Source organism: Eucyclogobius newberryi, unplaced genomic scaffold (genome assembly GCF_026437365.1).
Source record: "Eucyclogobius newberryi isolate DKJ021-1_F unplaced genomic scaffold, fEucNew1.0.hap1 SCAF_2, whole genome shotgun sequence".
NCBI classification, from domain to species: Eukaryota; Metazoa; Chordata; class Actinopteri; order Gobiiformes; family Gobiidae; genus Eucyclogobius; species Eucyclogobius newberryi.
Genome location: NW_027315834.1, coordinates 33,079,182 through 33,091,985, shown reverse-complemented (window position 1 = coordinate 33,091,985; position 12,804 = coordinate 33,079,182). Strand labels below are relative to the sequence as shown.

The window sequence follows — 12,804 nt, the reverse complement described above, 5'->3', positions numbered from 1 at the left end:
CACCCCCACCCCCATCTCGTCACTCTGATCACTCTGACTCCCCAAAAGCAGACCCCCATCACTCCGACTCCCATTTAGCGCCTTTAGCCTGTTTTCTATATCTGCCCAATCAAGCTCCTTTGTTCCAAGGAATCTCCCTGCAGCTTTAGCAATGATCCTGATCCTTTCAGTTCTACTTTGAGTCTGAGCAGCACAGTTTACAACATCCACCATAAAGAGTACAAAATCCTCTCTATCCACAACCAGGGTATTCTCATTAATTCTGGAACCTGCACACTTGGGACCTCCACTCTTGAAACCTTCACACTTCTTGGGAGCCACGCTGGCCTTTCTCATTTCGCCCTGGCTGGGAGCAGCGCTGGCTCCTCTCTCTGTATTTACTCTAAACTCGTTACTTGAAACTTTCTTGACTGCATCTGCATAGGATATACCTTGAGAGACCTTTATTTTCTGCACCTCAGCAGCTCTTTTGCTAAACCTGCATCCCCCGTAGGCAGAGCTATGTTCTTCCCCACAGTTAAAGCACTTCAGTTTTGCTCCCACGTCACACTTCCCATACTCGTGATCTCCTGCACATTTACCACATCTTTGCCTCCCTCTACAGACCGCTGGCACTTAAAGCAACGCAGGGGCGGTGGAACATATGGCCTAACATCATGGCACATGAACCCAATGAACACCTTACTAGGCAGGCACCTCCCTTCAAGTGTTACCATTACCAACAAGCTGTCACATCTTACCCCAGACCGGGTCACCTTCAACCGCCTAGCGTCCACCACCGTAGCTCCAGTCAAATTCTCCTTAACTTCATCCACAGATGTCGCTGTAGGGACACCTACGATAACTCCTCTGACCGTGTTTCTTTCAGCATCAGACACAAGAATGTCCTTTCCACCCAGACGTTTAGTTTCAATCGCCTTCCGTTGCTGAGCCGCGTCCTTGCACACGACCAGCAGCGAGCCATCTCTAAGGACACTCGCACTCTTGATCACTCCCACAGCTACAGTTAGGCTCTTTGACAATGCCACTGAATTCCACTCCTTAAAGGATGCACTATCCTGTGCTAGCTTTATGATCACCTTACAGTCTCTGCTCTCACCCCGGATATCAATAGCTTCAGCCTCATCCTGCTGCTCATTCCCAGAACCCTCGGACGAGCTAAGGGACTTTTTACGTTTCCGGGCACGTGCAGCCAGAAAAGGCTGCTCCTCCACGCCGTCCAGAACGTCTTCGACCACCGATCCACTCTCCTCCGCCATCTCCCGTCTCTCCAGACCGGAGACTAGCTCTTCTTCTTCTTCTTCTGTTATCCAAGTGTTACATTACCGCCCCACAATGACAAAGGCATCTCATGACCTCTTGGGCTTTGTCAAAGCACTGAAAGTCAAAGCACTGGAAGAACAACTTTTAGGACTACGACAAAGTCTGGGGAATAAAGTCTGGCGGTAATGCGACACTCGGCTGTCGACTGCCATAAAACAATAACAACAGCTACAACAGTCTAAGGAATAAAGTCTGGCGGTAATGCAACACTCGGATGCCAACCGCCATAAAACAACAACAACAACAAATCTGAACATGTCGCTTTGGCCGCTTTGGCCGCCTCGGTCGCACTCAAAGCGTCGAGCGCGTATGAAAACGCACCAATCGGGCCGCAAAAACGAAGAAATCGCACCGCGGGAAACGCACTACGCGCTCGACGCGCGTTTACTATAGACTTTGAATGTAAACTGGATGCTTCGGCCGCGGCGGTGTGGACGAGACTTTTGAATTGTGCCATTGTGAGTTGTTCTTATAGAGATGATATATAAAACTATGGTGTGATTTTGTTGTCCGGCCTCCGGACCTTAGCCCTCCAAAAATCTGGCCCCCTGGAAAATTTAATTGGAGACCCCTAATGTAGGTCAAGAATATCAGGAGTGTGCAAAGATTATAATTAGTAAAGCATTTCACTTAATTATACTGTTTCACAAACAGCTTGTTCGTTGTCATTTTCTCCACCACAACAAATATCTAAAGCAAATACATTTATTGCAAAAACTTACCACTGCATAAATGCATTCAGAAATATATTTTGTAGATTGGATTTTCCAAGCAACAGAGGTCAGAGGAGCAGTCCGTTGAGAAAGATCCTCCATCAGCTTTTAACATGTGGTATATAACCCACATAAAGCAATGACACAGCACTTTCAGAGTTCTAGCTCAAGATCAAACTAAACACACACGACAGAAATACTGACAAACCGTCTTTTTTTTCTTGCTGAACTTGTCCATGAAAACAGCTAAAATTGTCACCGGGAATCGCCCCAGCGGCTACATCCAGCGAGAAATTAAGCAATTTAAAACCACTACACACCAAATGTGGTATTCATGAATAGGAATCCTTGCAGCAACAGCAGTAGAGCCAAGCCACACTGTCATAACTGCACGGACGTGATTCCCATTCATTTGGAGCGAGGGGGGAGGGAAAGGCACAAGAGAAGGCCAGAGGGCTGCACATGAGAGGAGATCCCACACATCCAGGAGTGCCAGGTCGGAGAAGCGAAGACAGCCTGGAGGTAGAATACACAATCTTCTCTTTCACTTCTGTCCCAAAAAAACAGGGGATCATATTCTCATTGGAAAAGACAATGGATCACGCGCCAACGTTCTCTTTGCGCCAGCTCAAACCGAGATAGAAGATCAGGAAGGGCATCTGTAATCAATAAAACCCATGAGAGATGATTTATTGTGACTCGCAGTGAATCATAAGCTTATGGGAGGTTAAGGCAAAACGTCCGAGCATATGCTCATTGTGCATTGCAGGCTAAATGCCTCTGAGATAGGACAAATGTAGCGCTAAAGGGTGAGCCCAGTGCTGGCAGAGCTCCAGGTCCATTGATGTGAGAGGAGTATGTGAACAAGGAGAGACTGCAGCATCCAACCGCCACTCAACAGGAGCACAGGCTTATGTATGCCACACAGCGGACGCCACGCTCCTGCTCAAGGTCCTGTCCACATACACCCCCACTCAGATCCTGAAGGAGCCAGGCACTGCCGCATGAGCAAAATGCCATACATTCACTGGTCCACGCAGAGAGCCACTTGAAAAAAGGCTCATTCGTGTAGTCCTACACACGAATGCTGCAGTTTAGGTGTAAAGAGGCAGGTTATGTAGGTGTTTTGAATCCTTCAAGTAGCCACAGAAAAGCATTGTATAAATAAAAGTTGAGATGTTCTGTTTTTTTCCTCAAGGAGGGTCCAAGGACAGAAGATGCTGGGACAGTTATTAATTTGCTCAATTTCAGTGATCAGTGTTTAATCTGCTTGTCCATTTCATTGTGGCCCATCGACGCCACTGCAAAAATAAACTGAATTCAATTGAGATATTGTAGGACAGGACGATGTTTTAGAAAATTCCGGTGCATCCCGCTCATAAAATGAAATATTCCAGTTGTCCATTCCATAAAAAAAAAAACAAGCGACATATAAATACATATACAGATTGGCAGAAAATGTCAAACAAGACGCAAGACTGCATACTTTCGGTGGATCTGGCTTGGAGAGGAAGCCAGCGGGTGGGAAAAGGAGGGCATGACGGGTGCAGAAGGAGACCAGGGCCAACACTGAAGAACAAGCTGGATTGCCAGGTGGCATGTGGAGCACAAGGGCTGTTTTGTCTGTAAGAGCCAGTGCTTACTCTGTTCGTGAGAGTATGTAGGAGGCAGCAGCAGAAAGGACCTAGAGCAATATATGAGACAGCTGGGATTTCCACCTGAGGCTATAGAGGTGGCATTCCCATCACCCACTAACGCAACATCCGACCTGTCCGCCGCAATTACTGTCATTCTGGGGTGCAGAATGTAACAATTTTACACCAAAACTTCACCGCTCCCAACAGGGAAAGCAGAGTCTGAGCTCTTTAGTGCAGCCCTGAGATTGGTTAAGTGTTGTCAAGCGTGGTGGTAGTTAGAGTATGGACATGAATGCTCAATCAGACTGCAGAGGTTTCTTCTGTAGCATAATCTGCTAATTACAGGAGAGGAAGTGAGGAGAACAAATAGATTCTGAATTGGAAAACGTGAACTATATGGAGCAGACGTTCAGAAATAGGCCGAGACCAAGGTGAGAAAATGACAAAACAATGCGAGCGAGTAGAGCATGGGGGAAAAGCAGTTGCATTGCTAAGACTTGCCTAAGATCACACCAGCCCCTAAAATAGAACAGCACAATTGCATTACAGCAACAATTGAAAATGTTCACCCACATGTTTTTTTTTTAATAAAATCCCCTGGGGGTTTATGTCTACACCACCATTTAGAACATTATAGTTACATGTCGCACCGTTTTAACTGGCCCTCGCCACATTTGTAATAGCAATGTAAGCCTTCTTCTTTACATTCTAAAGTACATCACTACAGATCATAAAATTGCACTAGGGCAACCAAAAATAATTCTCTTTTTAATCTGAAACGATGCACATGGAATAGAGAAATGGTCAGGAGCTAGATAAAGGTCCACTATGTAACTTTTCTGTTGGAGGGTCTGTAATCCGTCTGAGATGTCATTGGTTTGCCTGTAATGTTCCACAGTATGGCATAAAATAGTCATGTTCTATGGAGACTAAGCAGGTGGAAAATATGTGTAAAATGGCCACAATGCAGCAGACCCTCTACCAGAAAAGTTACATTGAATTTTAAAAATATTTTACTATTTTAAAACATGGTGCTGTAAAGTACTTGCAAATTAACTTAATTACACACACCAAACACAAATGACTGCCTTGTTTACATAATCTCACTGAAACAAAGCTACTCTGTTGTAAACGCTCTTTGCCCTCAATCACTGTTCATCATTTCCAAGATCTGACAGGTGCAAGGCTAAACAATCCATAATAAATCCACTAATTACATTTCGTTTGAGACTCACTTTATGTAACATCATCTTTCACATTATTGCCTCATTTTATTAAACATTACACTAGTTTTCAGCACCTACAGATTAGGAATTACGTCTTGGTGGGACACTTAATCAATCTGGATTAACCAAAACAATGCAAATGCAGTGAGTAGAACAGATGGAACTAAGCCGGCCGCCTCGTGTGTTACTGTGGGCATTTGTGCAGTGCTGCCAATTCATCTGACCTTGATAATGGGGACAAAATAAGATTCAGCGCCACGGACGGCACCAAAGCAAATAACACTATTAATATACTGGGGGAGAACAAGTTTATTCATTACTCCAAATAAAATGTATGCCAGACCGAGCATCTGGTGATGAATGCAGTAGACTGTAGTGCAATGGCCAAGGACAAAGCAGAGAATGACCTGAATTGATGTTTTTTGGACTGGACAATTCCAGGTATATTTATAGTAAATACTTTTGAAATTAGCCAGATGATTTAGGCTCCTAATAGGAATGTTTATGTTGAATCATTTGGTTAAAATGTTCAAGGGTAGGATTGTTGTTGCCTGGATATATGGGCATAAGGAACAACTGCAACGTGCTATCTAGATGCGTTAAGTACAAAACAGATGCCTTGTCTTATAGTTAACATGTAAATACGTATATTGTAAAGTACTTTGGCACATAAATGGACCCAAAAAGCATCTGCTCGCCTCTTCCTTCAGCAGTGAATACACATTGCTCAATCAATCCATTCAAGTACAAAAAATGTATACAAACCAATGCCACAAAACTCAATTAACTATAATTTCTTCTTCTAATTTTTAATTTTTTTCCTGGTTGAATTACATGTTAATCATCATTTTACCCTTACCCTGAATTTAATTTTGATGTCTTCTTTTTTTTTTGTCTTTTGCAAATACATAATTAAACAAATCCTCATAAACCTCTTTGATAAACATATAATGCAGATTTTTCTGAAAAGAAAGACAACCACCGATGTGTAATCTGTAATGTACAACAGTTTTATGTCACCTTTCTGAATGACTAATACTGAACTATATCAGGTATGAAATATCAAACTTGTTCAGCAAAGGATGCATGAAATATAAATACATACACTGATGTAAAACAATGCATGAGGGTGGCAAATTAACAAATCCCCACCTCTGTTTCGATGCCAGTTAAAATTTTCCAATCAATACCCATTAAACCTTCAATTGATTTAAAAGGCGACGCCTGAATTACCTGTCAGAAAATTAAGCCCCTCTTATCAAATGGATGAAGCATTAATCAAAGGCAAAGCACGGGCATTTCAGGACACAAGGATCACTCAAAGTATCGCCGAGGACAAGAGAAGATGGCTTTCTTATGTCACAAACAGAATGATGTTTCTGCAAAGCATCAACAGGGATTCCTAATTAAAGACGTACCATCGCAATTGAATCTGTTCCGACAGAAACATCTGCACGAGCATATTTGCTGCATTCAATACGGACAAACAAAGTAAGACTAAAGCGCCAAAGCAGAAAGTGATGCAGTGACTGTTTAAATTCAGGTCAACATACGATTTCTATAAAAAATAAAAAGTGAAACATTCTAGAATAATTTGCTAGCCAATTCTGTATATGTGACTTTTAATAGGCCAATGTGAATGTCTATTTGACTATGATAAATAGGCAAAAAGGCACTACTTAGGCTACATTCCATTCTATTTGCCAATGTTTCGAACAACCTAAATCAAAGCTTGTCATAATAATAACCTTTAAGGAGATAGATAGGTCATCCTTATCCGGCACGTGAATCTGATCCCCCCCTCATTGGTGAACTTACTCTGCTTTCCGGGCTATTCCCACGGAGCGACAGAGCGTGGTGGTGGGCGTCTGCGGGACCAGGGACTTGCAGCACGGGCTCCTCTTGTCCTCCTCGTTCAGGTCGAGACTGGCCTGGTTCCCTTTGGGCGACAGGGGCGAGGTTGGTACGAGCTGCAGCTGCTGAGGGTGATGATTTGGATGGGGATGGGAGGCGGGCGGAGCAGCGGCAGGGGCGGTCTGCGGATGATGGTGGTGGTGATGGTGCTGCTGCTGCTGCTGCTGCTGGAGCTGCTGGAGCTGCTGGAGCTGCTGAAGCTGCTGGAGCTGCTGGAGCTGCTGGAGCTGCTGGAGCTGCGGCGGCGGTGCGGCGGGCTGGTGATGCGCCGCCGACACTTTGCTTCCTCCGGCCGCGTGCTGATGCAGGTGCCCCGGTGCTTGGGGACTGGCGCTGCGGTGAGAGGAGGAGGAGGAGGTGGTGGTGGTGGTGGCGGTGGCGGTCACGGGGTGGTGGTGGTGGTGGTGATGGTGGGCCGTCGGCGCTGGAGGCTGGGGCACGTAGTGGTGAGGTTCCCGCAGATTACGGTTCTCCCCGATTAGCTCTTCCACCTTCCGCTCGAGCTCGTCGATGCGCTGGCGCTGCGTCTGGATGAGGCTCTGCTGGTTCTGCACGATGGTGGTGAGCTCCTTCAGGTAGAGGACGGCTTTCATGGGGTTATCCAGCAGACTCTCCATCACTGAAGCCGTGGCTGTGTCGCGCGCGTAACCCGCCCGGAGGTGCGTGTTTGAGAAACGGATGTAGCTCCGTGAGTGACCCGGCTGCTCTGATGCGATACGCTCACCGCGCGCGGGCAGGACGGTCAGGATACACCTCCCTCTCTCCCTCTCTCCCTCCCTCTCTCGTCCTGCTGATGCTGATGCTGAGCCAGAGCTACGAGCGTCAGCCTGGCGTCAGCCCACCGAGGGGGCGGGAACGTAGTGGACCGGTGACGTAAGCACGCACGGGAAACAAACAGGGTTGTATATGTATATAGTATAAAAAAGTCAAAGAAATCTTAATATTACGAGATTAAAGTGGCAATTTTACGAGATTAAAAGTCATATTTTTTCGAGACTAATATTGTTATATTTTGAGAATAAAGATTTAGGGACCGACATCAAATCTTTACGAAGAAACGGGTTTCACTTTCAGCACCACAGCCAGGACGCAAATGGTGCTTGGCTTGGATGAGTTAAAAGTTAACACAAAAGCCCACAGTAGATGTCGATCTTTATAATGCTGGCCATTTAGACATCACAAACAAGCATGTGTGGTAAAACAACCTAAAGTGTCAAAAAGATTTAAATCTGCCATAGGATAAAAAATGAAAAATAGGCTTACAATGTACACAAAATGTAAGTAAAATTTACATATATAGTGCAGAAAGTGAATAGTGCAGTGGGTGATTAAATTATGGTTGAAGTGACTCAGACAATTTTCACCAATAATAGGCAATGCAAGTAAGGCAAGTTATAGGAGATCTTCTACTGAAAGTGCTTTTCAAACTTCCTATAAGTGATCTGTTATTTTCTTCTGTATCTACCTCTCTATCTTCCTGTGTTGCACCAATGAAATTTCCCCATGTGGGACAATAAAGGAATATCTTATCTTATCTTTGAGGAGCACAATTCGTACACAAGGCAATTCAAAGTGATTCACACAACAGAGAAAAAAATGCTTTAAAATCACAAAGACATGACATTCATTTCTATTCACTCAATTTAACAATTTTGCTGACATGAATCATTCATGTTGTCCGTGCTTTAGTGATCCGCCAGATGGAAAACCAAATCTATTGGACCACACTGACACTCCAGACTTCCATTTTTATTTGACATTGCCAGTGGGACAGGTGTCTCCGGGATGGGCACATCGCTTTTAGATTCTTTCCCATCCATCCATAGACCTCAGCGCGCTATCTGCCTTTGCACACGTCTGTGCTGAGCATGGACGAGATGTTAGCACAATTGTTTTTGCAATTAACAATTCAACTGAAAATATTACATATTTTGAATGGTGAAAAGCCTAACACCCCCCAAAAGATATTAGAATTTGAAATCAACTTGATATATATTTGCCTCCTGCCCATTTTTGCAACTGATCAACACTTCTGTTGTCATCGCACTTCTGGTCGAAGTGAAGAACACTGGAAAAGTCTCGCTGTTAAGTAGATTGATTTGTGTCAAATGACCAACAAGTCAACAATGCAGCGATTCCCTGGGCAGCCTGTGTAGAACTTATTTTCTTTTGAGGTCAGCAGCACTATGTTAACTAATACAACCGGAAGGAGGATTACGTTGCATGGCAGCTCTTGGGTAAACTTCCAGAATAAGGTGATTAGTAACTGTTTCATTTTCGTTTTGATGTACATGTAAAAGCATTACATAGTCTGTTTGTTTGAATTATTTTTGGCCCTTTTTACGAAACCGACTGGCTAGTTCAGGCCCCATGTGGGATCTGTATGGGCTCGCAATATGGGCCCTAAATCAGTTTACCCATGTAGGTCCTATGGGTTTGCCCACACGTGGCCCACATTAAATCTAAGTGGGGTTTATGTGGGCCTCATCTGGTGGCCTATAGACAATAAATTGACTTTTATGGCACCAGAATTAGCTGGGCGCTAATGGAAAAGGGCCTATTGGAGGGCCTATTGGAGGGCCACGTGGGATCTTCAGGTGTTAATGGGTTGAATAGGCAGACGCAACAAGTTTGGGAAAGGAAGCACATTTTAAAACTATTTATAATCATGTGTTTTATTTTCCAAGGGTGGTGTGGGTTGATGTGAAAAAGCACCAGCACACAAATCATACAAACATTTACACATTCAAAAAAGACATTTAAGAAAAAAATAAAACAGTGCTACATTTAAAAGCACAGACAAAGTTTGATGGATTCTCGCGCTCTTCTTTTTGTGTGTTTAATCTGCAAGAATATACGTTGCAGATGGTTGTAGGGTTGTAATAGCACTGGGTATTCTGGTTGTACTTGTACTGCATTTTTAAGTTAATGTTGTAGATAACATTACATCTTAACAACAATTGAATAAAATGATTCCTGCCTATGGCATTGTGTTATGTTTTACAGCTATCTGTGCTCCTGCAGCTTAATGTCAGCAGAAGCATCAGTGCTTCCTACTTGATTAATGAGGCTGTTGCTACTCTTCCATCAGATTGTGGAATACAGTCTCTTTGTGTTGCACTTTTGGCAGTGCATGACTGTATGCTGAATTTAAATAACAAGAATGTCAGTTTGTGGGAAATTTAAACACTCAGAAAGCTTTTTCTGTTCATAAAGAGGAAATATTGCATTTTAGTGGAGCATGAAATAAGTGGACACCATGAGAAGTAGACAAAGACACACATTCAAGTTACATAAAACTAAAACACAATTTTAAATATACATAAACACTATTTCCACATGTTTACAGGAACCCTCTCCCTGAGGTCCTGAAATGTCAATGATGTACTTTGGTGCTAGGCCATGGAGAGACTTGTGCACAAGCAGAGAACCCAGTGCAGAGACCTGAGAACAGGACTAATGTGATCGTACTTCCTGGTTCTGGCCAGGACCCGTGCAGCAGCGTTCTAGATGGTCTGCAGCTGTTTTCTGTTCATTTGTGACCAAATACGTCTCCTGTAAGTTTTCAGCAGCTTATCTCCTTGGATATGTTATTGTGAGCCACTGCAAAAGTTACATATTCAATTACATTTATTTTTGTAATGCCCAAAATCTCAACAACAGTTGCCTCAATGGGCGATGGGGGAGCAGATCAAACAATGTTCACAGGGATTTAGCAAATGGATTACTTTCCCAGCATTCCCTGTCCTTAAAACTTCCTTCTCTGTGAGCAAAAACTACAAAAAATCCTGTGGGAAAAAAGTAGAAAACTCAGGGAGAACCAAAGTGAAGGAGAGATCCTGCTCCCACGGACGGACCAGCCGCAGATGTTCTTTTGCAGATAAGAGATTTATAGTCACACTCAGTCTGGTTTAAACACTTCTGGCAATGTTTTAAATGGCAAAAGCTGCTGATATCATTGATTTGATGTGGCTGTTAAAGTTCAAGCCTGAGCCCATTTTTACCCTTTTTTTGCATCCTCACCCACTGATGTGTTGGATGAAGTTACTATAAGTAAATCCACTGGTCCACATTCACCTGCTGACATCTGCATAGCTGACCTTGATAGTGCAGACACATAGACAGTGCTCAGCATGTCATCTGTCACCTTCACTAAAGCCTGACTCAAAAGAGTTGTTCAATAGGGGGAAAGTCAGCAAGATGGTACAAATAGTTTGACCTACAGATGCTGCATGCACTTCACTCTGAGGTCCAACCCATGTGACCATTCATGCAGCTGCTTATCATTAAAAAAGTATTTTTCACTGGAGAGGCTGGATGGAGTCTAACTTAATTTTGTGGTAATTGGAAAGGAACCAACAAATGCTCAACATTGACCTGTTTTAGAAGTGGGGTTACCAACCTTCAACAGCAATTAGCTTAAAGATACAGAAGGGTAGCGGGGCCAAACTAACTAGGCAAGGAGTGACAAGGACAATGCACACAACAGAGATGCTCTTTATTTTTTTCTTAATACCCCTCAACTTTTAATCTCAAAACAATTATTTTTGGATCCATGAATAAGCTGACATAGTAATTGACATTAGCCAATTACTACAAACCCCTTCTTCTTTAATGGCCCTGAACAAGATGACAAATAATGTGGCCTTTTTAGACTGTTTCTCAAAAAATAGACCCTTCCAAAATTGTGCTAAATGTGAATAGTGATACAAAACATTACAATGTTCTCATACTTTAGATTCCGTCTCACCTTTAATACATGCATGTTTTAACGTGAAGATCATGTCCCGGTGTTATTACTCTATGATTTGCTGGTTCCAGGCAGACAAAACTACTCTGAAGCCGTTAGAATCGCTGCACAAATGCACCTTGTGAGTTCCAGAGCCACACAGGCCTCCACCAGGGGCCAGTGTAACACCACCAGGGGCCAGTGTAACACCACCAGGGGCCAGTGTAACACCACCAGGGGCCAGTGTAACACACCAAAACATAACAGCCTTCTCATACAACACGGAGAGGAACAAGGAACAAGGAACGGATCAATCTTAAGGCTATTCAACGTTCTTTATAGAAAATATTGTGGAATAGTCAGACATATCAGCGCTGACAATGACATGTTAGATACCCCTGATAATAGATCCTTTATAAACATGTATCTACTGTAACTGTGATATATAACTTATGAATTGTTTTAATGGGGAAAAGCAGAAATGGCAGATAATGTATACTGTATTCTAATTGATGTTCTGTGACTGTTTGGCTCACACAGTAGACTTAGTGAATTGTTTTTATTGTTGATTTAGTATAATTGCATTGCATAAATTATTCCTAAAAACACAGGGACTACATAAGGAAATGAGCTATCTACCTATAATTTTGTGAAAACATCTGTCTTTTATGAGTCTCAATTGTCCCTTCAAATAAATACTAAACAAAAAAATTGTTTCTTTTATCCATCCATCCATCCATCTTCTGCCGCTTTATCCGGGGCCGGGTCGCGGGGGCAACAGTCTGAGCAGGGACTCCCAGACTTCCTTCTCCCCAGACACTTCCTCTAACTCCTCCGTGGGGATCCCGAGGCGTTCCCAGGCCAGCCGAGAGACATAGTCTTTCCAGCGTGTCCTGGGTCTTCCCCGGGGCCTCTTCCCAGTGGGACTTGCCTGAAACACCTCCCCTCCCGAGGGAGGCGCCCAGGAGGCATCCGGAACAGATGCCCGAGCCACCTCAGCTGGCTCCTCTCGACGTGGAGGAACAGCGGCTCTACTCCGAGCTCCCCCCGTGTGGCCGAGCTCCTCACCTTATCTCTAAGGGAGCGCCCAGCCACACGGCGGAGGAAACTCATTTCGACCGCTTGTATCCGCGATCTTGTTCTTTCGGTCACTACCCAAAGCTCATGACCATAGGTGAGGGTAGGAACGTAGACCGACCGGTAAATAGAGAGCTTTGCCTTTCGGCTCAGCTCCCTCTTCACCACAACGGTCCGATGCAGCG

General features: G+C 43.9%; 1 protein-coding gene across 5 annotated transcripts in view; it reads right to left on the bottom strand.

Moving 5' to 3' along the window:
* Positions 1-7,583, bottom strand: part of iqsec3a (IQ motif and Sec7 domain ArfGEF 3a) — a 95,514-nt gene extending 87,931 nt beyond the window's left edge. For 4 of the 5 annotated variants that reach the window (XM_072455058.1, XM_072455059.1, XM_072455060.1 and 1 more), the window contains exon 1: positions 6,718-7,583. In XM_072455058.1, the coding sequence (XP_072311159.1) occupies positions 6,718-7,430 (713 nt within the window). In that variant the 5' untranslated portion in view covers positions 7,431-7,583. The remainder of the gene's footprint in view (positions 1-6,717) is intronic. The other variant, XM_072455063.1, reaches the window with a different exon arrangement.
* Between the last annotated feature and the right edge of the window lie 5,221 nt (positions 7,584-12,804).